Below are 24,716 nucleotides of genomic sequence, written 5' to 3' on the forward strand. Positions count from 1 at the left end.
AATCCCTGCCTATCCTCAGCAGCTCCTACCTCCCTGTTACTCCATCTCTGACTCTTCAATGATGATAATAAATGTGGTGGTAATAATAATAATAATAATAATAATAATAATCATTGCAGCTCCAATCTATCAAGGGCTTTCTATGTGTCCAGCACTGGACTAAACACTTTAAGGCTCAGACAGCCCTGGAGATCAGTCTTATTATTACCCCATTTAGAGATGGAGAAGTTGGGGTTCAGAGAAAACACGTGAATGTGCAGTAGAGCAAAACCCAAGCCCAGCCTGCCTCTCTCCTAAGCCCTGATCCCCAGAATTTTCTGTCACCTCAGTATTTCAGACTTACCCCTGCTTTTCAAAGCCCTCATTCTTCTCTGGATAAAATTGGTTTTGGTTTTGCCCTGGCATCTTGTGGGGGGAGGGGAGCAGGAGTAAATCTGAGGCCTCCAGAATTGGTGATGGAGACCCCAGTCCTGAGCCTGCTGCTTCCACTGGCAGAGGACAGGACCTTGGCAGGCAGCAGAGTGCCCACTGACTCAGAGTCCTTGCCACACTTCCCTCGTGGGACACACCTTCACAATGGCATACGTCTGCCCTCTCCCTTCTTTATTGCTAAGACTTTTCTTTAAGCTAGCTTACTTTCTTAATTTTAAGAGAATATTTTATATTGCTGCTGGAAGTAGAAAGCCAGAATCACTTGCCCATAAATAGAAAGTACCAGAAAAACATAGAGAGAAGCAAACAATGATATTGCATTATAGATGGCTGCAGTTTCTGCATCCTCTTTATTAGCAAGTCTGAGAGATGTTTTAAGGCGCACCAGCACAGAAACTGAGTCTTTCTCTTTAACAAATCAGAAAGCTTCAAAGAAAATGAGAAAAGCATTTCTCACTGGGTGGTTCAGAGTGATCTAAAGCCATGTTCACAGACCACCTAAATTTTCCCCTACAACCAGCAGGTTCATGTTCTACCTTCTGAGAAAAACTGTCTCAGACATCTCTGTACCTGAGCAGTCATCTCAAATCAGTCTTAAGGCATCGTTATTATATACCCAACCCAATAGATGATGTGGTGCTTTCACATGCATGATCTCATTTAATCCTCACTATAACCTCAGGAAGGAGGTTATTCCCATTTTACAGATGAGGTAACTGCGGTCTAGAGTTTTAAACACATACACAGGATCATATGTGAAAAGATTATGGTAAAATGGAGTTGTCAGAATTTTACGCAAGTCTGTTGGACTCCAAACAGCTTTGACCCTACATCACCATGCCTCCCATGTTTTATATATGATAGCATCCACAAAGCTGTTATGCCCGCATCATGTCCACGACCCTCTGATTTCATCTTTTCTCTCTCGTTCACCACTTTATTCATTCAACAAGTATTTATTGAGTACCTACCCTGTGTCATGCCTATTCTAGGCATGGAACAAGATCATCAAAATCTCTTTCCTTAGGGAGCTCACATTCATTGTGGGGGAATTTGGACAATAAACCTCTCAGGTGGTGATGAACACTATGAAGGAAAACACAGTGGAGTGAGGGAATAGAGAAGACAGGGTGGGTATTTTAAATAGGGTGGTCAGGAAAGGGCTCTTTGAGATGTCACAATGAGATGAAACCCAAAGGAAGTGAGAAACTGAGCCAGGTGGATATCTGGGGATTGTGTATCCCAAGCAAGGAAATGGTTGTGCAGAGGCTTTGAGGCTGGGGCAGGGGGAATGGGAGGAGTTTAAATCAAAGAGGTAACCATTTTTTAAATTCAATTTATTGGGGTGACATTGGTTAATAAGATCATATAGATTTCAAGTGTACATTTCTATGGTACATGATTTATATAATGCATTGTGTGCCCGCCACCCAAAGTCAAAGTATCTTCTGTCACCATATATTTGGCCCCCTTTACCTTTTACTACCGCCCCCCCCCACCTCTTCCCTCTGGTAACCACCATACTGTTGTCTGTGTCTATGAGTTCCAGTTTTATATCCCACATAATAAGTGAAATCATATGGTTCTTAGCTTTTTGTGACTGACTTATTTTGCTTAGTATAATGTTCTCAAGGTCCATCCATGTTGTCACAAATGTCAATATTTCATCTTTTTTATGGCTGAGTAGTACCACATCTTCTTTATCCAGTCCCCTATTGAAGGACACTTGGGTTGTCTCCTTGTCTTGGCCACCGTGAATAATGCTGCAATGAACATAGGGGTGCATATATCTTTGCAAATAAATGTTGTCAAGTTTTTCGGGTTGATACCCAAGAAGAGGGATTTTGGGGTCATGTGGTAACTCTGTTCTTGATTTTTTGAGGAACCACCAGACTGCTTTCCATAATGGTTATACCAGTTTACATTCCCACCAGCAGTGAATGAGGGTTCCCTTTTCTCCACAACCTCTCCCACACTCATTATTACCTGTCTTGGTAATAATAGCCATTCTAACAGGCACAAGGTGGTATCTCATTGTAGTTTTGATTTTCATCTTCCTAATAGCTACTGACGTTGAGCATCTTTTTGTATATCTGTGAGGCATTTGTATGTCTTCTTGGGAGAGGTATCTGTTCAAGTCCTCTGCCCATTTTTTAGTTGGATTGCTTGTTTGCTGTTGTATGCGTTCTTTATACGCTTTGTGAAGAAGTAACCATTGTGAAGACTTTGACTTTTATCTGACTGAGATGGAACCAGCTGAGGGCTTGGAACTGAGGAAGGCTGTGATCTGACTTGGGTGTGAACAGGGCTCCTCTGGGGAACAGACTGTTGTGGGAGAGAGGAGTACAGAGATCAGGGAAGGGGCTTGAGGGGGCAGGTTTGGAGGTTGAACTCAAGTATAGAGAGGAGAGGGGGCCTTGGGTCTGGACAGTGTTTCTGCTCCCTCCTAGGGGGTCCTAGGCCTCAAACTAGCACCTACTGGATCATCTCTTCCACAGTGTCTGTCCTGGAGTCTAGGTTGAAATTCTAGGTCCACCACTTACTAGCCATCTGTATAGCAATTTTAATCATCTGTATAGCCATTTCCTTATCTGTAAGAGAGGTGAATGTGAGGGTTAAATGAGGTAATAATGCAAAGAGCATAGAGCAGTGCCCGGCACACAAGAGCACTCAATATATGTTGGGCATGTTACCATTGTTGTTGTAATGCTTTCTTGACAGTTGTTTAATTTTGAGACATACACATGCACTTCCTGAAAGAGCCAAATATAGAAACTTATTTTTAAAGAGGACTTACTTTGAAGCAGCCCACTCCCCAAGGGTCCCAGGCAAGCATGCCACCTCACTAGCAGAGATCACCAGCAGGGAAGTGCTCTTGAAGAGAGCCCGCCTTCACCACTTACTAGCTGGGTGGCCTCAGGCAACTCTCTCCCTTCCCTGAACCTTAACTTTATCATCTGTAAGGGGATAATCATGGTACCTGCCTCATGAGAGGTTGTGAGGCTGGAATGAATCATGTCTGTAAGTGCTTAGCATAGACATAGTAAGCACCCAATAAAGATGGCTGCCCGGTCCCACCCAAAGTCCTCTCCTTGTTCTTCCACATCTACAGAAACTGGTACCTCCTGTCTTTGTTACTCCCAGCCTGGCTCCACCTACCTGTCTCAGGTGCCTCATTCTTGCTCGCGCTTATTCCAAGGCCTTTCCCAAGTCTTCTCAAGCCTTCCCTCTACCAGTTGCCAGCCATGTGTGCCTAGCCTGACCTTTCCTTTTAAACCTCTTAGTCTAGAGGGAAAATGGATATGAAATAAGTAAATACAGGGTGTCCCCCCCCCAAAAAAAAAACATATATATTGAAACAGCTGATTGCTCAATTTTGAGAATGAAATGTATTTTGATAAACATTGCCTTTATAGTTATTCAAAGTTTGTGTACACATTTTGGGGGGACACCCTCTATATAACTACAAATTGTCATATGTGCTATGAAGAAAAAAATCAGTGTACCATGAGGAAGAATAACAAAGGTGGTCTTTTGTTCAGATTGTGTGGTCAAGGTAGCTGAGACCTAAAGAGCGAGGAGGAACTAACATAGGGGACAAAAGGGACATGGAGTTTTTTACCTCTAATTCTCCTTCACCTTTTTCACCTATGCCCCCACCCCTCTCTCCTCTGGTAGCTATCAATTTGTCCTTTGTACCTATGTGTGTTTCTGTTTTGTTTGTTCATTTGTTCTGCTTTTTGGATTCCACATGTATTGAAGTCTTATGGTATTTGTTCTTCTCTGACTTATTTCACTTAGCATAATGCCTTCTAGGTCAGGTCCATTCATGGTGTTGCAAACAGTCAACTATACTTTAATTTAAAAGGGGGGAGCATATAGAGAGTATTCCTAGCAGAGTGAGCAGCATGCAAGGCCTCGAGGCAAGAATGTGCCATGCTCCTTTTCCTCTTCAAAACCAGCTACAATCTTCTTTTCCAGAAGCCTCCCAGGGTTGACTCCCAGTACATAATGATTTACCCCATACCTCTTTGGCAAATATATTCAGCAAGAAAATGTGCATACAAATAAAATCAGTGCAAGTTTTTACTTTATGACAGGATGATTCCCTTGAGTATTCCCTTTTCAGAAGGGAGTCCTCCAGTCCATATGAAACAATGTCCAGCACAGAGTAGTCTTTCAGTAATGTGTGCTATGAATGAATGCTTCTCTTTTAAAAAATGCAGGAAATAGATGTCTGAAATTTACTTTGAAATGCATAAAAAATGTATTGATAGATGCCTAGATGTAGAGATGCGTGTGATTGATGGATGTGTGATAAAGCAAGCATAGAAAAATGTTAGTGGTAAAATCTAAATAGTGGGTATGTAGGTGTCCACTCTAAAGTTCCTCATCTTTGTGCTAAATTAGAAATGTTTTCAATATAACGTGTCAGGAACATCACCTTTATCGTGCACACCCTCCCTGGTGTGTTATTTGTTCTTACTGCTGCATTGCCTTGCATTTGTTTTCATATTCTGTTTCTATGCCTTGTCTCCTCAGGAAGCCTGTAAATTACAGGGCAGACACAGTCTCTCTTTTTTTTTTCTTCTTTTGGTCCCACCATTGATGGAATTTTGATGCTGGAAGCCATGTTTACAGTCCTCTTCTGCAGGCAAGCATCCCTGCTTTATAGAGGAGGAAATTAATGGCCCCTGTGGAGGCACAGGATCCTGATTGGAATGCAGGTCTCCCAGCAGGTTCTGGCAATAGGAAGGGCTGCTGCTTTCTCATGGGCTACCCAGGGCAAGTGCTCTGCACCTCTGAGCCTCAGTTTCCTCATCCATACAATGGGGATCATAAGAGGACTTATGCCTTTGGGTTGGGGGAAGTTTAAATGGTTACAGAGCATGAGCACTCGTCACAGTAAGTACTCAGTAGGTAGTAGCTCAATGATGACTCCACAGGATTTGGTCATCACAGATCTGAAAGCTGGGCCTCCTCTGTCACCATTCCTGCCTCTGTGAAGAAGCTCTCCCTCCTGCCATCAGTGTGCCTTTCCCCTGAACCTTTGGCCTTCCTCCCGGAGAGGGGACCTCCCAAATGCATGTCTTTCCTCTCTCCTTATTCACCGATTCCCATAGCTACTGATGCCAAACAAGGGAAGACCTCTTTGTTTAGAATATCCCTTGTAGCTGTTAGGCTGTTTCTCCCTCCAAATACTAGTGATGTTCTTAACCTGTGCAAGCCTCTACATGCTTCTCAATAAAATGGGGCAATAACAGTACCTCTTACCTAACAGGTTGGGAGACTTCAGTGATGTCATGCATGTAAAGCACCCATCAGGGAGCCTAGCAGGCCTACTAAACTGCATAATAAGTCCAAGTAATCATTGTTATTCCTTTGGCGCAACATCCCCTGAATGAGGATGCTGAGATGGCTTCTGCCATCTCTTCCCTGGTGTTTCCGCCCCCACTACTGGCCTGAAGTGGCTCTCCTTCATGATGCTCCTCCCAGTGTTGACCACGAACCTTGCACACTAATGGAACTTGGTTTGTCTCTCTAACCGCCTTCTTAGATCTGATCAGCCTGAAATCTCCAGCTCAACCTGTCCTGTACATCAGACCCCCAGCTCTCAGAATAGAAGCAAGAAAAGACAAGCCTCCCCTCACATCCCTCCTTAGGAAGCATGTGGACCATAATGAGAGTATGTTGTGTCATATTTATTCACAAATCTCAGTACAGTTCCCTCAAGGGACTCCCGAAATCTACCCCCCCCCCCATCCCTAGCTCCTCCAAGTCATTTCAGCTGATATGCCAACAGGAAAGCCAGTCTGCTCAGCAAGGCCAGTGCATCAGTTTAGGGAATGATGTCGGCGACGCTCTGGAAGAGAAAAGGAGATAGTGAGTGAATGCAGGGTATGCAGTCATGAGGGGAGTGAGACCTTTGCCCTCATATCCTTCCCTAGAGAAATGAGAGGGAGACTGGCTACTTTGGCCCAGTAATTGCCTATGTTCTTGAGAATATCTTAAGGAAGGTAGCACCTAGATTGAGAAAGGACAGGAAGCCAGTACTCCAGGGCAGAGATGCCAAGAGGGGGGACTCTGTAAGAACTGAGAAGCCTTGTCTGCTTTGCCTCAGAGAATCCCCTGCCACCCCATAGCCTGGGAATAAGCAAGGTGTGCCTTTGGGTTCCAGGAGCAGTCTAAAGAGCTGTTTGTTACACACCCTTACCCTTCCGCCCAGCCTCAGGCAGCTGAGGTACTCAATCCAAAGAGTACAGCTAGGACTTTACTTTGGATGAGGATCCCATGGGAGTCTTTATTCAGGGAAAGGACAGAGCTACAGTTCCCACCACCCAGCATATTGCTGCAAGACAATAGGGTTGCATGGCAGGGGTGTTTACAGTAGGTTGAGGTAGGGAGGGAGCACAGAGGAAATGATGAGGAGAGATGGTAGGCACATAGAGAGGATGGTTCCAGCCACCCCTCTCTCCCTGGCTCATAGATGCACATGTGCCACTGGAGGTCTTTTCTGCCAGCTTGTGTTTGTTTCAGTGGGAATGAAAAACATCCAAGAGGTAAAAGCAGGATGCAAAGGGTAAGGAGCAGGTGAAGAAAGGGACAAGCAGGGATGGGAAATGGGTTGCATAGTCTCTGAAAGGCTGAGAGTCTGTCCACAGTGAAGTTGTCTATGAGCAGGCAATGGGAAGGGCAATGTACAAACATCTCCCAAGACGGAGAGCAGAAATCTAAAACCATGTGGGCACTTACCCTCCATAGAGCTGGAAAGTTGATGAAGGGCTTGTTGACCGAAGCCTGGAATTCAAGGACAAGAGGGTCAGTGCCCATCATCCATCCCAGCACCATCTCGGGAGGGCCTCCATTCCCCCACTTCCAAGTCTATGCTTTGCTCGTGAGACTTACTCCAGATGTTAATGTTGTGGTTGCGCCCCCTCCGTGATGGCCGGTGGATCCGCCTGGGTGACCGCCCTGTTGAAAAAGCCCAGACCATCATTACAACCCCTCAATCCTTGAGGGTCTCCCAAGTTCCTTTTCCCCAGTTACCTGCTGCCCCTAGGGTGACTAACCCACTATCCCTCACTGTCCAGAAAGAAACCCAAAAGCCTTGTTGCTGTGGTAATTCTGTAAGAGATGGGAAGAAAAGCCAGTAAGGATGTCTGCCCCTACTGACTACTCTTCCCCCCATTCCCTTTTATTTTAGTTAATGAGATGCTTTCAGTCCCTGAGAAGTGGCCTGGCTAGAAAGGGAACCCAGAAGACCCACACAAATACCAAGACCATAGTTAACCTCAGCCTTGACCTCAACTCTACCCCCTTCACACACACTTGAGCCTGATCCCTAACTCAGGTTGATCCCTATCTTCAATCCTATCCCCAGATACTCAGCAGTGCCACTCTGCTGCTGCTGCCAGCCTGGAGCCATATCACAAACCTCCCTCTCCTGGTCTCTACATGGTGAATCCTGCTGTCTGTCTCAGAGCCTACCATGCATGCTTTCTACATATACCCTTCCTCTCCACCCACATCCCTGGCTCCCTGCCTGGAAGCCAATGTGGTTATAGGCTTTGAGGCCTGGGCCAGTCCCTCAAGATAGTATCCCAAAGCCTCCTCATGGAGATTAGAGTGGAGAATTGAGGCAGGCAGGAATCTGCCTTCTACTGCCAAGCTCCTTCCTTGGTACCTGTTCAGCTAAGTATAGTGCTGCTTGCCTCTCCTGTCCTCCAGTAACTGTTCCCTCTACCTAAATGGGGATCAGAAACCCTCCAGGAGACCTATTCTGATGAGGCATGTGAAGAAGAGGAAGAACCCGGGCCTGTGATTTGCTAAAGATGTGTGCTAGCCACAGGACCAGGGCAAATCCCCTTAAACCTCTCTGAGCTCCAGTTCTCTCATCTGAGAATCAGAGAGTCAAGACAGCTTCCTCGCCCTGACAACCTCAAAGGCTCATTATGAAAATTAAACAAAAAAGGGCTTATCTCCAAAGCTATTCCTCATGTTCACACTCATATTCTGCCTTTTCTCAATACTCATCTGCTCCCACAGTCACAGATACTGGCTCAGTAATTGATTCCTGTTCCCCAGGAGAGGCTTCATGTTCCTCCCTCCAGTCCTCCTCAACTAGGAGGGCAGTTCCCGGAGGCGGGGCTGGGTCACATTCACACTATCTGGTTTAAAGCTTTACAGATAAGACGGCTTGATCCATCAGACCATCTGACCACCAGCTCCTTTGTAAAGAAGGAGAGGAAGGAGGGCACGGTTATATAGCTGCCTAAGCTTCTTTCACCACATGAAGGTTACCTGGGCTCCCCAAATGTCTTAAAGGTTTAACCTCTCCCTCCCCCAGCCCCCTTCTCCCCATTTCCCCACCCCTGTTCACCTACATTCAGCAGCTGGTTGGCCTCCTTGCCGTCTTGGTTGACCCCATAATGAGCATTCTGCTGCAACCTGTCCACCTCCTTCCCGGCCTGGCCAGCAGCATGGTGGACACCTTGGCCAAGTTTCTCCGCTTCCTTTCCAGCCTGGCCAGCAGCGTGGTTGACCCCTTGGCCAAATTTCTCTGCCTCCTTCCCGGCCTGGTTGACCCCATCGTAGACCCCGTGGACTACTTTGTCTGCCTCCTTTCCGGCCTGTTCAACGGCATGGTGAACTCCCTGGCCAAACTGATCCACCTCCTTCCCAGCCTGGTTGACTCCATTGTGAAGCCCTTGGACCACTTTTTCCCCCTCTTTCCCAGCCTGCCCTGCTGCATGGTGGACCCCCTGACCAAACTTCTCTGCCTCCTTCCAGGCCTCATTAACCTCATGGTGGACCCCATGGCCAAACTGATCCACCTCCTTCCCAGCCTGGTTGACCCCAGGACGGACACCTTGGACTATTTTGTCTCCCTCCTTTTCAGCCTGTCCTGTGGCATAATGAGCATCCTGCCCAAACCACCCCACCTCCTTCCCAGCCTGGTTAACCCCATGATGGACCCCTTGGACTATTTTGTCTCCTCCTTTCCCAGCCTGCCCAATAGCATGGTGGACCCCCTGGCCAAACTTCTCAGTCTCCTTCCAGGCCTCACCAATCCCATGATGAACCCCCTGGCCAAACTTTTCAGTCTCCTTCCAGGCCTCACCAATCCCATGGTGAACCCCCTGGCCAAACTTTTCTACCTCCTTCCCAGCCTGCCCAGCAGCATGGTGGACCCCCTGGCCAAACTTGTCTGCTTCCTTCCAGGCCTCACCAATCCCATGATGAACCCCCTGGCCAAACTTTTCTACCTCCTTCCCAGCCTGCCCAGCAGCATGATGGACCCCCTGGCCAAACTTGTCTGCTTCCTTCCAGGCCGCACCAATCCCATGATGAACCCCCTGGCCAAACTTTTCTACCTCCTTCCCAGCCTGCCCAGCGGCATGGTGGACCCCCTGGCCAAACTTGTCTGCTTCCTTCCAGGCCTCACCAATCCCATGATGAACCCCCTGGCCAAACCTCCCTACCTCATTCCCAGCCTGCCCAGCGGCATGGTGGATCCCCTGGCCAAACCTCCCTGCCTCACTTCCCGCCTGGTTGACCCCATGATGGACCCCCTGAATCACTTTGTCTGCCTCCTTCCCAACCTGTCCAGCAGCATTGTTGACCCCATGGATAAACTTCTCTGCTTCCTTTCCTGCTTGTCCGACGCCATTGTTGGTACCATGGGCTACCTTGTCCAAGCCGTGGTTGAGCCCCTGGATGTCCTTGTCCAGCTCCTTGCCGGCCTGGCTCCCCATGTTGCTAAGTCCATTAAAAACTTTCTCCACTTCCCTTCCAGCTTGAGTGATGCCATTATTGATGCCTTCCAGGGCCTTGCCCACCTCTCTCTCTGCATTGCTCAGCCCTCGGTTGATCCCTTCAATGACCTTCTCAATGGGGTCATCACTGGCTGCCCATCCAGGCAGGGCCCCCAAAAGCAGTAGGAGGGAGCAGGAACTGATCAACCTGGCAAGATGCATATTGTTGGGAGGGTGGGGAGAATGCAGAGAGGAACCAGTGAAGCCAAGCTGCTATTTATCTTCTGCTTCCCTCCCTCTTCTCCACCCCTCATGACTCAATTACCCCCGTGAGGCACTGACTTGGTCTCCAGTCAAGGAGGTATTTCCCAGGGAGATTTGAGGTTGAGCAATGAAGAGGAGGAGGAAGAGAGGGTGAGTCATGAATAAAGAATACTCACATGGCATCTTTGCTCCCTGCCCCGTTCAGGCCCTCCACCCCAGAGCCTAGATGTCTACCCTTCCAAATACCTCCTCTTTTCATTCCTCACCCACTAGCCAGGCCTCCGCTCTCCCAACCCCACCTTCAATAACCCCCCATCTCTGGTTCCTCAGCTTCTTCACTCCTCTCAGGGGATCAAGGATCCAGCTTCCCAGCACTGAGATTCTAGGAAAATAAGAGGTATAGTCAAGGGGAGGTGAGCACTTTCAGGGAGATGAGGAAATCATCAGACCTTGTTCTTATTGTTCCTGTTGACCCACTCCTCACACGGACACACAATTTACTACGCTTCAGCCACACAGGACTTCTCCCTAGCCTTCAAAAACACCAAGTTCGTTCCTGCCGTATGGCCTTTGCCCTTGTTGTTCTCCCTAGTCCTGAAACACACCAAGCTCATTCCTGACTGGTATCAGTACTTAGATCTTCACATGGCAGGTTCCTCCTCATTCTGTTTTTGGCTCAAATATTACCTTCTCAAAAAACCTTCCTGGCCGTCCCCCAGTTATACTCTGTAATATCATCCTTTGGTTTTTATAGCACTTAATTGATCCAAAACTACCTTTTTTATTGTCTGTCCCTCATATCAGATTATAAACATCCAGAGGACAGGGCTTTGTCTGTGTTAGTTACTGCTATATCCCCAACGTCTAGAAAATTGCCTGGAGTTCAGTAGATATTTATAAATTGGACAAATGGATGGATTAGAAGAAGCAAAGGAAGGATAGGCCTAAGACTGAGTCTCAGAGGGTGCTGGGGGGGAAGGGTGCCTGGGTCCCCAGAGTAGCCTAGAGTCCCTTGGGAAGGGTTGCAGATTTTGGAGCCAGGATCACATTCTCATCACAGAACCCTAGCCTCCTGCCTCCCAGCCCTTGGGCAAGGGCAGGGGGCTGATTGCCATGAGCTGGGACAGGACGCAGTGCCTCCTGAAAAGCCGGTTAAGGCAGCCATGGGGAGGGGCTGGAGACCCAGAACAGCAGGAGACTGTCAGCCAGAACCTGGGCTGGGGGCCAGGAGCTCATTCTTCCTGACCTCCTCCCCCTGGAGACTCATAAGTCCCAACCTGAAGCCCCAGGTGTTGACATGGCAGCATGGGTTGGAGGAAGAAACTGCTAAGAGGTGGCATAAGTATGAAGAGAGGCATCAGGAGCAAGGACAGGTAGTGGTTTGCAGATCTGTGGCAGAATATCTATCTGGAGCTAGTTTAGAGGGAGACAGAGACCAGAAGGACAAGAGCCAGTGGGTGGGTACAGTTGGGTGAAGGGGTGTAAGATATTTGGGTTTTTGTGCCAAGGGGAGAGACTGAGAGAGGGGGTGGAGGTGGGATTGCAAGTGGGAAGGCCAGGCAGGAAGGAATGTGCAGGGTGTGAGCAAGTGGGGGTGGCAGAGTTATGTGTGTGGGTGCCCAGGTGTGGTGAGAATCTGCAAGTGTGTTGGGGCTTTGCTCAAACAAGGACAACACGGCCCACTTCCCTTGGTAGACCCAGGTTCCACCCCAGATCCTGGACACTTGGCTCTATCCGGAACCAGGCATCCGAGACCCAGGGGCCCAGGAGCTTCTGCCTTCTCTGTGCTCTGCCTATAGAGGGTGACTAATTGTACCACCTCTCCATGCTTGAGTTCATCGTATGTTTCCAAGTTTCACGCTCCAGGAACAAAGCCAAATCCCTGGGCAACCTCAGGTGTGGCTTTTCTGTCCAGTGCCTAAATGAGGGAGTTTCCCATGCCAGGAGATTGCTGGGTGGGGAGCTCCAGAATCCTAATCCTCCCTGAGATTGACAGGTGGGGTTTCTCCATTTGTCTTTCCACCCCTCTCTCTACCCTACCCTACCATCTTCTGTCAGCTTCAGGCCCCCTCCTCAGTGCTCCATTCCCCTTGGCCACTATTTGGTTTGGATTTTGGCATCTATCTCTGTGAGACTGGCCTGCCATCCTCTGCTGATTTGGGCTACATGACTGTGTTGCTTTCCTAGAGTGAGGGGTGGAGCTTTCAGTCATGAAGCCATCACAGCTCCCCCAAAGAACTCCCAAGAAGTTCGCCATGAAAGTACACAGTGTGCATGCCAATCCACAGGGCCTCTGAACGTGCACCCTGCCCGGAGCCTCTCTGCACAGGAGCTGCTGCAGGCTTTCCAGCTCTGGTTAGGATCTGCAACATTTCCTATAGTCTGGCAAATACTTGTTCCTGATACTCTGGCAGATCTTGTCATAAAATCAGGATCTGAAAAAAAAATCAGGATCTGAAACAGCCTTTGGGATCTTAACTCTTTGTCTCTTGTTATTGACCTACTCAGATCTGCCATTTCTTTTTGTACCAATTTTGGTCCTTCGTGTTCTCTAAGAAATATTTTAATTTCATCAAGCGTTTCATATTTATTAAAGTTGTACAAATCAGTCCCTTTTCATTCCTGGTTTTATTTGTATGGTCTTTCCACCCCTCTTGATCATACATGTAAAGTTCGTCCCCCCTTTGTTTAATCACTTTTTTTATTGAGGTCTCCCTATCTGTATGTACACCCAATTTAGTAGATTCATTCCCACCTCTCCCAGGCCATCCAAGCAGGAAGGTCTCACCCTCACCCTATCCCATGGCAGCTGCTTTCCCATGGAGGGTAGGGGAAGAGGTCATATCATTGTGCCCCTTCTTGTTTCCACACCTCTTTCTGGGATGGTGACTCCTTCCTGGCTCCAACCCCCACACCCCTAAGTCTTGGTCACAGTTGTGTGTCAACTGGCCCTGCAGGTGCCTGCCTGTGAGTCACAGATGTGCAAGCAAGCCCCCACCCACAGTGCTTTAGGGGAAGGGGACCATCTGTCCATTGGTTCTTCCCCAAACGTTTGTGGAAGCTTGCTTTGTGCCAGGCACAGTTCTAGGTGCTGGAGGCCCAGGGGTGAACAAAATAAACAAGAATGCATGCCTTGTGGGAGACAATGAACAAGTAAATCATAACTAGGTCATGACAAACTACAATTCAGTGGTTCTCAACCTTCTGGCCCTTTAAATACAGTTCCTCATGTTGTGACCCAACCATAAAATTGTTTTCGTTGCTACTTCATAACTGTAATGTTGCTACTGTTCTGAATCCTAATGTAAATATCTGATATGCAGGATGGTCTTAGGTGACCCCTGTGAAAGGGTCGTTTGACCGCCAAAGGGGTTGCAACCCACAGGTTGAGAACCGCTGAACTACATGAAAAGCCACAAGGAAAAGAATGGGGTTTAGAGACATCTGCTGTGAGTGAAGTGTGGTAGCAACCATCTCAGGTGGAAATTATAGTTTAACTTTAACCCTGCTGTTTGGCTTATGTACCTATTTGCTTTGTTTAACATGGACAATTTTGATTTTCTGAATTATATAAATCATCCCATTCAATTAAACGCCTTATTGATTGTAATGTGAATATCCCATGGGTTGTGGTCATACTGGTCTTAGAAAGCACATTTTTCCTTCACCTGGGAAGGACAGCACAGTTATCCCAAGGTCAGAGGGCTCTAGACCCAAAACTGTAATTTAGAAAAACCCAGGTTACCCAAGGGCTCTAGATAATGTGTTTATAACATGCTGTTTAAACTGCTTTTTGCAAACTAGGTTTTGCAAACCCAAGGGCTCTAGATAATGTATTTCTGTCAATTCAGTGACCCCGAGACCCAAAACTATAATTAACATGCTGCTTCTGCTTCTGTAAACTGCTTTTTGCGAGCCAGGTTCCTCATTCCAAACCCTGGGATGTAATCGATACCTTTGTGATTTTTTGCCTATATAACCTTGGAGCTGCGACCATCTTGTTACTATGAGATTTGGGGAATGGCTCCTCATAATCCCGGATTGCAATAAATGTGACTCTTTAATTCGACTTCTTGAGGCGTCCTTCTGTGATTCGCGAGGTACATTACAACATGAGGAAAATAAAAGAATAGCATAACCTTTGAGTAGTTTTAGACATTGGAACATCTAACCTAGGATGGGAAGTTAGGCTTCCTGAAGAGTGGGTACATTGAGGGGGTGAGGCTGATGGGAGGTAGTGACTGAGAAAGAAGAGAACTTTAGATGGGGAGTCAGGAGGATCTCTTTTAAAAGGTAACACCTGTCCTGACCCCTGGCCAGTGTGGCTCAATTGGTTGAGCATAATCCAGTGCACCAAAAGGTCACTGGTTTGATTCCCTGTCAGGGCACATGCCCAGGTTGTGGGCTTGATGCCCTGTAGGGATGTGTGCAAGACAACCTATTGATATTTCTCTCTCTCCCTCTACTTTCCTTTCCCTCTAAAATCAATAAAAACATCTTTTTTAAAATAAATAAAAATAAAGGGCAACACCTGAGGGAAACCAAGAGGCAGCCAGCTGAGGGGAGGCCTCCGCAGAGCTTCCAGGCATAAAGGAACAGCTGGGGTAACTATTGGGGAACGGGGTGTATGTCAAGGAACAGCAGGGAGCCAGTGTGCTTAGGGAGAGGGAAGGGCTTTGAGGACCAGTGTAAAAAGTTGGATTCCATTCTAGACGCCAGCGGCGGCTTTGGAATGGTGGTGCACGGTGTGCAGACAGCACACCTCCCCTGGGATGGGATGGGCCCTTTGCGCCACCGCCTCTGTGACATCACTGGACTGTGACGTCACAGCAGAAAGCTCGTGCCCCACTAGCCCCGCGTCCCGCGTCGCAGTAACATCGCGGCGAGTCCCTGGGCAGCCAGGCCATGAAATTTTAGGAGGCCATGCGGAAGCGCGACATCGTCCTCACCAATGTCACCGTGGTCCAGCTGCTACGACAGCCATGCCCGGGTGAGGGAGGAGGCGGAGCCCGCTGGGGAGGTTGGGGCGGAGGGAGGAGGGGGTACAGCGCCCGCTGGGTCGGTGCCCCCTTCATAGAGCGTCCGCAAAAGAGGGTCAGAAGGCGCGCTCTGGCCGACGAGCTCTACCATCCGGGCCGCTTTCCTCCCACCTTCCAGCCACCCCTCCCCAGTCGGCCACCAGAGTTTGCTGCCAAGTGGTTTTCATGGCGATAGTGGAAGGGAGGATGGGCTGGGCGCCTCGCGCGCTCGTGGTAGAAGGATAGCAGCAGGGACCGGGACGGAACCTGGGGCCGAGTTTATGAGGGGGCATCTCTGAGGACAGCCACTGGGTTGAGAAGCTCGGCGAGGGAGGTTTCACCTAAAATTGACGCTCCCGTCGACCAGGGCGGAAGGGCTGCCGGGAGTTGGTGGGCTCCCTCCGTGTTGCACCCAGCGAGGACACTTGCTCCTCCCAGGGCTGTGCCCAGCGCTTCACAAGCCTGTACTTACTGACGCCTCGCAACCACACAGCGAGGTCAGCGTATGTACCGGTCCGCTTGTCAAAGAGCGCAAACCGCTTCCCGTGGGTCTCTCACCGGAATCGTAGAGTTGGGACTCGGAGTCCCGCTCGCGGTCAATGGGCAGCCCTACTTGACCCAGTCGGAAGTGCGCGCGTGCGCACACACACTCCAACCCAAGGAACCCAGGTCTTCAGGAGGCCACCCGTTCCCTCCGGGCCTCCTCACTGACCGTAGGGGAGTGGGGGTGAGAAACTGCCAGGGAGCTCCTCCCCAAGGTGCTGTGCGTGGCCGGAACCCGCCGCCTGCTGCAGGTGCCCCGCTCTGTGCCCTCGGGCCTCGGCTTTCCCTTTGTCAAGTGGATTTGTAGCATCTGCCTCACAGGATTCTGAGCCCATGAACTGGAGCTCAGCACAGCACCCGGAGTCACCTGTGACGGTGTTTCACCTACGGAAGAAGCCCCGCTGGGCTCCTCCCGCTCAGGGCAGCAGCTTTTCTCCAGCCCCGGTACCGCACCCCTAGAGTGGAGGGGAAGGCTAGGGGAAGTGGGAGAGTTTAGGTAGAGTAGATTCATCCCTACTCCCCAAAGAATGCAAACATCCTAAGGTCACTAATAATCACAGGGCCTCTGCCACCAATAAAGACTAATACTTTTATGAACTTGTACTAACTGCAAACACCCACAGCCCAGCCTCAGGCCACAAGGTCTGCGGCAGCCAGAGAGGTCAGGGAGACAACAGGCCAGCTGGCCGCTGGCTCCTGGCCACACCTCCCCCCAGGTGCTTCTGATTCTAGTAGTGCCAAAGCCATCTCCCACCTTCATCCTCGGGCCTCTCCATCCCCTTCTCTCCCCCTTTCCTCATGAATACGTAGTATCACACTTCCTCCCCTGTATTAAAATCAGCACTACTGGACCTTGAGATCTCACTGAGTCCTCCCAAAAGCCCCCAAGGAGAGGGTCAGATGTGATAACAGGAAACAAGTCATTAACTTGCACAAGGCCAGATGCCAAGTAGCTGAGGCAGGGATGACAACCGTGCCTGATCCCCAGTATGAAGCCCTCTGCCAGGCAGATCCCTGACTGCTCTCTCCACATCTCCCCTCCTCTCAAGTCTTCACCTGGAGCTCAGATGGCACACCTCCAAGCACAGATGTTCAAATATGCAGTAAGGGAGTGGGAGTATGTTTAGAGAGCCGGGAGCTAATAAAGATCCCTATTTGTTTCATGTTCTGGTATATCTGTATTTCCTAAACTTTTCTGAGGGTAAGAATCACCTTAAGTGCTCCTTAGAAACACTTGAGCCTCAAAACAGACCTACTGAGTCAGATTTCCCTAGGAGGCACTTTCTGGATGATGCTTATCAGAACATTCTGGGGACCAGTGGGCTACATGAATTAGCAGACCATTTGGGAAAAGGCCTTTGAAATACTAATGTATGCAGAATGTTCCCAGACTATTGTCATAAGCGCTACATATATTATTACTTCATTTAATCCTCACAGTGGCCCTCTGAGAGTACTATTATCTCCATTTTAGAAAGGAGGAAACTGACTCAGAGTGTCATCCCAAGCAACTGTTAAAGATACACAGTACCCACTGAATTAGAATACCAGGGAAGGGGCCCTGGCATTGATATTTTAAAGCAAGCCCATCCTCTGTTCATTTGTGGATCAGGTAGGTTTGGGAAACACAGCTCACTTTCTCTCACTGTGATGGTGCAGTTCATCGCCACCCCCACTCCTTCCAACAGTAACCAGACCACCACCACCGCCGCCACCACCCAAAGTTGAGCCAGAGCCAGAGCCAGAGCCAGAGCCAGAGCCAGTGGTAGAGCCAGACCCAGAACCAGAGCCAGAGCCTATCAAGGAGGAAGCCCCACCTCCTCCACCTCCACCTCCACCTCCACCACCTCCTCCTCCACCTCAGAAGGTTCGGGAACTGACTGTTGGCATCAATGGGTGAGTCAGCCCTGGCCTCTGAGCCTTCTTGAAGCCATAGGGCCCAGGCATTCCTCCAGTTACTGAATAGGGCATCTCCACATTTCACACCATCAATGCTTTCACTCTGTCCACCTTGGAGAATGGGGGGGTGGGGGGGAGTAGACAGGGCTTTGTCCCCTAAGAGAGCTCACATTCTGGTGGGAAAACAACAATCAAATAAGGAACATTTGGTTTGGGGATGTGTGAATGAACAGTATGAAGTATAGTAAGACTGGAGAGGCCAGTGTTAGCTGGGGTGTCAGGAAAGACCTCTGGGAGATGACACTGGAGTGAGGCCTGAGTGGCAGCTGTGCAGCAAGCAATGGCTCGGGGGCACAGGTGGCAGCACAGTATGCAAAGGACAGGCAGGAATTCAGTGCTGGTGTGGAGCAAGCAAGGCAGAAGAGGAAGGCGTGTTGGAAAGCAGATGGGCCTCGTAAGCCATGGTAAGGAATTTGGATCTAGTTTTACTGATAGAGCTGTAGAGGTTTTCAGGCCAAGAGACGTAATCGGGCCTGAAGTTCTTTAAGATCCATCCAACTACACGATTAGGAATGGGGTAAAGAATGGATGGGTGAGGAAGCAGGCAAATCAGTTAAGCTGGTGAGATCATGAGCAAGATAATAGCCGCCTGCAAAGGGTTGGTTGCTTTCTTCCCCGAGACCGAGTCGTCCCACCCAGTCCCCTTGAGGAGCCTCCTGCTGCCCCCTTCTCTCCTGTCCCCTCCTCTGCCTGCTGGCTGAGGATTCTGAAGACAACCCCAAACCCGTCCTGGACAGATTTGGACGTATCGGTCGCCTGGTGCTGCGAGCCTGCATGCAGAAAGGCGTTAAGGTGGTGGCAGTGAATGATCCATTCATTGACCCGGAATACATGGTGAGTAGCAGGTAAAGGGTAGGATCGGGGATTCAGGGGTGCTCTCTGGGAGGTTCTCGGGTGCAATATGAAACCTTCACCAAGGCAGGGATTCCTTAGGGATGCTTGCTCTCCCACCCCTGCCACCCCCAAGATCAGGAGCCATTCTGTCTCCCACAGGTGTACATGTTTAAGTATGACTCCACCCATGGCCAATACAAGGGGACTGTGGAATACAAGAATGGACGGCTGGTTGTGGATAAACAGGAGATCAGTGTCTTCCAGTGGTAAGGGCAGCTGTCTGATGCATGCCTGCAACACATTAATGGAGGGAGTGTAAAGATGACATGAATGGGATCCCAGCTTCTCCTTGGGATTCATAACCCTCAGCATGTATGTCTCTCAGTACTGGTTGGAAGAGGGGGGTCTCAAAGTCTGTGACTGCTAAAATGGTTAGGAAGCACTAACTTAGAAAGATGCCCCACTCTACTCAGGAATACTTTTGATTTAATGCACACTTACAAGTTTTCGCACAGGCATATCAATTCAACATGTCTAAAACTCACCTCTTGATTCTCCATCAACCCCCAAACCTATTCATCTCCCTTCCCACGAAGCGACATCGACATATGGCCAAGTGCTTCTACTCGGTTCCTACACAGCAACCACAGAGGCCTTTTTAAAATGTCAACTAGGCCGTTATTCCCCTACTTAAACCCTCCCGTCACCCCAAAAATAAAATCCTAGCTCCTGATAGGGCCCCACAAGCACTATGAGCCCTACACCTGAGCCTTTTAATATAACCTCAGCCACACTGGCCATCCACCTCTTGGCCCCATTTCACATAGTTATTGATGTTAATTTTCCTCCATTTAAAGATATGTCCAGAATCTGCAAATCAAAAGCATTATTAGATGTTTAATATGCTCCAAAGACATCAAGAAAACTAAAAAATTATAAAATGGAAAATAGTCTACTTCATATTTCTAATGTAAACTATTGGCCACTGCTGGCCCCGATTTGACATACACTTGTGCTTGCATGCTCACAAGCCTTCCCAGCGCTCCTCCCAGCAGGTCCACTCCCAGCCCCTCTCATTTACTGGGGTGTAGAGAGTGTGAATAAAAGAGGGACAAGGAAGGCTTGTGGTTAGGTGGTCAGGGTTGGGAAGGAGAGGATGGAGTTGGGGATTGGAACATCAGTGAGAGAAGCTTCTTGACCCAAGTTTGAAATCATAACCAAAAACAATTCCGGCACAGAGGTCATTACTTAGACATACCATGTCCTCTCCTTCAACCTGGGCACCGTCATTCCTGCCACTTGCAGCATTCTCCCCACTTGTGCACCCCTACTCAGGTTCTGCCTTCAGGTCACTGCAGTGGTTATTCCCACCACCCCACTCCGTCACTGCACTGTGGGTGTTTTCCAGGCACAAAAGTGATGTTGCTTTTGTGTGTACTTTACCCTGCTCAACCCTTTCTAGACAGGCGACCTTGGGCTAAGGAAGTGAATTTCCTTGAGCCTGTTTCTTTATGTAACCGATGGGGACGGGGATCAGATCCATGGCAGGCAGCACAGCCAGTTAACAGGCATGTGGGGAGCACCCTGTCTCCAGGGGACCACCCCTGACTACTGCCAACCAGGGCATTTTCCCACAAGGCCTCCTTGCAGGAAGAATCCTGTCAGTTTGTCACCACTATTGCTTTGGCACCTATAGTGCAGGTCCTGGCTCTGGGTAAACTCACAACTTCCTTGAAGAATGAATGAATGGAATCCTCAAAACAAGACCCTGGGCAGGAAGGCAGCGCCCGACAGTCTAGGGAGAAGGGCTGGGGTCTCCTGAGGTGCCAACTTAACAACTGTTGCAGAGGAGTTTGAGTTACCCTCCCTCCCCAAATGAGAAGGCAGGAGACGGGGGGCCTCAGAGAAGAGATAATTGAACCAAATGATGAAAAGTGTGACCTGACAGAGCAGATGACCAGGAAAAGAGAACCATGCATGGTGGCCCAGGGAGAGGAAGCTACTCATTTGTTCCTTTAATCTGGTATGCAGCCAGTACAGATCCTAGGACCAGCCTGCCTATACTTCCAGCCAGCTCTCTCTCCTACTGCTTCACCTCTGCCCTGGCTTCTCTACAAAATGCCAATAAGGCATTTAACCCTCAGGGTATAAGGGTTAAATGATTCAGTGAAGGCAAAGCACTTAGAACATGGGCACGTGGCAGGTGCTCAGTAAACATGTGTAGGATGTCTAATAAAAAATAACCCTACAAACACTGTCTGAACCCCTTTGGAGGGAGCAGGCTCAATGACAAAGGAAACAGACACAACCCTTTTGCCACAAAGCGGTCTAAAAGATGAGACAGATGCTAACAAAAAATCACAAAAGCGAATACTGCAGTTGTGATAAGTCCTGTGAAGAAGACTCATATACAAACCAAGTAGAAAACAGCAATATTTGTTTCAAATGCAAACGTTAGATAAACTATTAAGTAAAAACATAAATTTATAAAAGTGGAAACCAAAAAGGCCTTGACCTTTCTGATGTAAAACACTAACCACTGCTGACCCCAGGGTAGCCTGAGGCTACAGTTACAGCCGTCTCCCCCATTGCTCCCAGGATGTAGTTCCTGTCTTCAGGGACTTGCTCAGCCTCTGGCAGTAGGCTCCCGGGTGCAGAGGCTGAGTGCTAGAGACAAGAGGCAAGGAGGGCCATGGTGGGGCTGTGAGGACAGGGAATCAGAAGCAGCGCAGCAGGCCTCGCCCTTCTGGAGTCTACATTCTAGGCATAGAAAGGGCCTGACCTGGTTGGCAGTAGTCAGGGGTGGTCCCCTGGAGACAGAGGGTGAATGAGCCTGAGTAGGGGAGGTGGCAACTTGCATATACTGGGGCATAGCAGAGGAAGGGCAGTCAAGGTAAGTGGCCCACAAGAGCTGCTTGAAATGTATCAAGATAGGAACTGCAGTCAGATCTCCTGCCTCAGAATCTTTGTACTTGGTCTGGAAAGCTTTTCCCCCAAGTGGCCATATATCTGTCCTCACCTCCTCCAATTCTTTACCTCAGCCTCCCTCCTCAGCAAGATGCCAACAGGCAAGACTAGCAGGGTCAAATCCACCTGGGATAACTAGATATGTGTGGGGTGGGGAGAACAGATGCTCACAGGCCAGGTGGGAAGGTGTCTAGTCAGCCTTTCAAACAGTAAAGGCCAGGGACTATGAAGGAAATCTCTTCATGACTTTTGAGGATGGGGGTGAATGAAAAGGACTATAATCCTGATTCCATGAAAGTTGTCAGGTAACGGGCAGCAACATCAAGAAGTGGGTGGGTGATGTCCAGAGAACATGCCAGCCTGTGATGGGAAGGGATCAGACTCAGCCTCCCCCGCACCCAACCGCCACTCCCACTGGTGCTTCTTTCACATCCCCATCTGCTTCTCCCTCCCAAAGTCTTAACAGCCACCATGTTAACATCCCCCTGGACCTGTTAAAAATGCCTCCTTCAGTCTAAGGGCATCCCCAATGATCTTTCTCATCCCCATCCCGACTTTTCACAAATCCGAGCCTCTGAGCATCTCCCCAAAGTGAGGTAAGGGTGGAAGGTGGCTCTGACACTCACCTCACAGTTCCCTTGCATACCGGGCTGTTTCAGCAATGCATCCTGCACCGCCAACTGCCTGGCCCCCCTTGCCAAGGTCGTTCATGAGCGATTCGGGATGGTGGAAGGACTGATGGTGAGTTGGGGAGAGGGCTGGGCAGGATGGATGGCAGGGAACCTGTACCGCTTCCTCTCAGGATTAGTGTGTGACTTTAATAGAAAGAGACTGGTTTCAAGAGGAAAGGCTCGCCAGTGGGAGAGTCTTTTAAAATTCTGTGTAACTCTCGGCAAGGCTGAACCCCAGCTTGCAGATGCCCCTCCAGTGGGCTGTGGTGGCCCCACAACCTCCACACCTGGCTCATCACTTCAGACCTAAAATAAAGAGGCACAGGAACTTAGGAGCAGGAAGGCCTCACCTCAGCCCTCTTCTTCCCCAAGACCACAGTCCATTCCTACACGGCCACCCAGAAGACAGTGGACGGGCCATCAAAGAAGGCCTGGCGAGACGGACGAGGAGCTCACCAGAACATCATCCCAGCCTCTACAGGGGCTGCCAAGGCCGTGGGCAAAGTCATCCCAGACCTCAAAGGGTATGAGGGCAGAAAGCTGCAACCAGGGTGGGAGGCACACCCTGGGAAGAGCAGACGGGCCCCAATCCTTGCGGTATCTAATGAGAGGAAGGTGGAGGGGAGGGGGTAGATGGAGAAATCCTTGGGTTCTGACTTCCACCTCCATGTGGGACTGTCCAGGAAGCTGACAGGAATGGCGTTCCGGGTACCAACCCCAGACGTGTCTGTCGTGGACCTGACCTGCCGCCTAGCCCGGCCTACCACATACTCGGCCATCAAGGATGCCGTAAAAGCAGCAGCCAAGGGGCCAATGGCTGGCATACTTGCCTACACGGAGGATGAGGTAGGGACTGAGGAGAAGAGACCCTGGGAGGAACCCTCTGGGGGGAGAGTGCGACTTCCCACTTGCCAAGGAGCTGCTCCCAATGAATCCAGTTAGGAACGGCAGGGCTGGGAGTCAGATCTCCTGCCTCAGCATCTCTGCACTTGCTGCTCCTTTGGTCTGGAAAGCTCTTCCCCCAAGTGGCCATACATCTGTCCCCCCTCCTCCAATTCTTTACCTCACCTCCCTCCCTCCTCAGCAAGGTGTTCTTTTTGCGGCCCCTTTCTTCACCTGAAATTCCATTTCAGTCACTGCTGGTCCTGTGAGCACATGCACTCCAAGAAGGCAAGGATCTGGGGCCTATCTTTTCACTTCCATAGCTCCAGCCATCTTCTCAGGGCCTGGCACACAGCAGATGCTCAATACATGCTTCCCGAACAAGACAAAATATACCATTTTTCAACACTTGCTCAAGGCAGGCCATGGGCAGGCACCTTCCCTGTGAAAAACAGATGTCACTGTCCCTGTGCTCCTAGTAGTACCATCTCTGGTGTTGTCTCCCTGGTTTGGCTCCTTGCAAGGGCACCCTCACACAGCCACCAGGACCTCTTGTTTTAATGGAATCAGATCACACCCGCCTCCCTCCCCCCTGCAGAAAACCTTCCTGTGGCCTTCACCACACCAGGGCCACAACCCTCCGCCTCTGCGCTGCAGCTCCTCCTACCTCAGATCTGCTGAGGGCCCGTCAGCCAGACTCAGCCTGGTGCCTCCACCTGGGGCCTCTGCCAGCCCCTTCCAAGTGCCTGAATTATCCCCAGGAAATGATATTTATTGGTGCGGCATCAGGGTGTTCGTGGTCTGTGTCCTTTGGCCAGTCCCCCACCAGCAAAGCCCCCAGGTGCCTTCTTCATAACCCATCCCCACAGCCTGGACACAGTAGGACTCCAACAGATGTAGACGAATGCATAGCCAACATGCCTGAGTCAGAACCTGGCCTCCTGGAGGTCTCTGCTCTGCGACCCGAACTTACCTTAGAAATTCTGGCACCCAGGTTGTCTCTACGGACTTTATCGGCGACACCCACTCGTCCATCTTCGATGCTAAAGCCGGCATCGCGCTCAACGACAACTTCGTGAAGCTCATTTCCTGGTACGGGGGGAGGGGTCAGAGAGCGCGGGGAGCTGGGGGTAACGGGGAGGGGCCCGCTGACCCTCTACGCGCCCCTCCCCCCCCCAGGTACGACAATGAATACGGTTACAGTCACCGGGTGGTGGACCTCCTCCGGTACATGTTTAGCCGAGACAAGTGAAGCGCGACAGCCCCTCCACTCCCCCGTGCTCCCTGCCCAGAACCTCCGCCTCCCGCGGGCCGCCGGTGAAATAAACACAGCGTGCTCACAGCTGGCCCGTGTCTCTGCGCCGCCCCCGGGGGCCCGGCCCCACTTCCTC

At 49.8% G+C, this 24,716-nt stretch overlaps 2 protein-coding genes and 1 long non-coding RNA gene across 21 annotated transcripts; 1 reads left to right on the forward strand and 2 right to left on the reverse strand.

Moving 5' to 3' along the window:
* Window positions 1–6,113: 6,113 nt before the first annotated feature.
* SBSN (suprabasin) lies at window positions 6,114–10,722 on the reverse strand. 19 transcript variants are annotated; one of them, XM_015564778.1, is made up of 6 exons: window positions 9,894–10,722; window positions 9,807–9,851; window positions 8,817–9,752; window positions 7,339–7,404; window positions 7,186–7,230; window positions 6,114–6,295 (listed from the first exon to the last, which is right to left on the reverse strand). In XM_015564778.1, exons 1-6 carry the CDS (start codon window positions 10,407–10,409, stop codon window positions 6,272–6,274), a joined length of 1,632 nt encoding a protein of 543 aa, XP_015420264.1. In that variant the 5' UTR covers window positions 10,410–10,722; the 3' UTR covers window positions 6,114–6,271. The 19 variants fall into 19 exon arrangements, with proteins under 19 accessions (XP_015420264.1, XP_015420271.1, XP_015420270.1 ...); XM_015564785.1 differs by having other exon boundaries at window positions 10,014–10,721; XM_015564784.1 differs by having other exon boundaries at window positions 8,817–9,644; window positions 9,807–9,839; window positions 9,894–10,720.
* A 3,917-nt stretch (window positions 10,723–14,639) lies between these two features.
* On the forward strand, window positions 14,640–24,660 carry GAPDHS (glyceraldehyde-3-phosphate dehydrogenase, spermatogenic). Its single transcript, XM_015564830.1, has 10 exons — window positions 14,640–15,441; window positions 17,701–17,908; window positions 18,709–18,805; window positions 18,965–19,071; window positions 20,428–20,519; window positions 22,374–22,513; window positions 22,816–22,967; window positions 23,127–23,289; window positions 24,320–24,417; window positions 24,505–24,660. The coding sequence occupies exons 1-10, from the start codon at window positions 15,375–15,377 to the stop codon at window positions 24,575–24,577; spliced, it is 1,197 nt and encodes a 398-aa protein (XP_015420316.1). The 5' UTR covers window positions 14,640–15,374; the 3' UTR covers window positions 24,578–24,660.
* On the reverse strand, window positions 19,272–20,386 carry LOC107183269. Its single transcript, XR_001514059.1, has 2 exons — window positions 19,611–20,386; window positions 19,272–19,438 (listed from the first exon to the last, which is right to left on the reverse strand). It is a non-coding gene; the product is annotated as an uncharacterized LOC107183269 (long non-coding RNA).
* Window positions 24,661–24,716: the final 56 nt, after the last annotated feature.

The sequence above is a fragment of the Myotis davidii genome, unplaced genomic scaffold (assembly GCF_000327345.1).
Source record: "Myotis davidii unplaced genomic scaffold, ASM32734v1 scaffold681, whole genome shotgun sequence".
NCBI classification, from domain to species: domain Eukaryota; kingdom Metazoa; phylum Chordata; class Mammalia; order Chiroptera; family Vespertilionidae; genus Myotis; species Myotis davidii.

Excerpts from the sequence above, each read along its gene's own strand:
- SBSN (XM_015564774.1), bottom strand. The coding sequence starts at position 10,409 with ATGCATCTTGCCAGGTTGATCAGTTCCTGCTCCCTCCTACTGCTTTTG. Across the intron at positions 7,405-8,816 it reads AGGCCAACCAGCTGCTGAAT|GGCGGTCACCCAGGCGGATC; the intron begins GTAGGTGAACAG and ends CTTTTTCAACAG. Across the intron at positions 6,296-7,185 it reads ACTTTCCAGCTCTATGGAGG|AGCGTCGCCGACATCATTCC; the intron begins GTAAGTGCCCAC and ends TTTCTCTTCCAG.
- GAPDHS (XM_015564830.1), top strand. The coding sequence starts at position 15,375 with ATGCGGAAGCGCGACATCGTCCTCACCAATGTCACCGTGGTCCAGCTG. Across the intron at positions 17,909-18,708 it reads CTGACTGTTGGCATCAATGG|ATTTGGACGTATCGGTCGCC; the intron begins GTGAGTCAGCCC and ends CGTCCTGGACAG. Across the intron at positions 20,520-22,373 it reads AGTGCAGGTCCTGGCTCTGG|GGTGGAAGGTGGCTCTGACA; the intron begins GTAAACTCACAA and ends AAGTGAGGTAAG.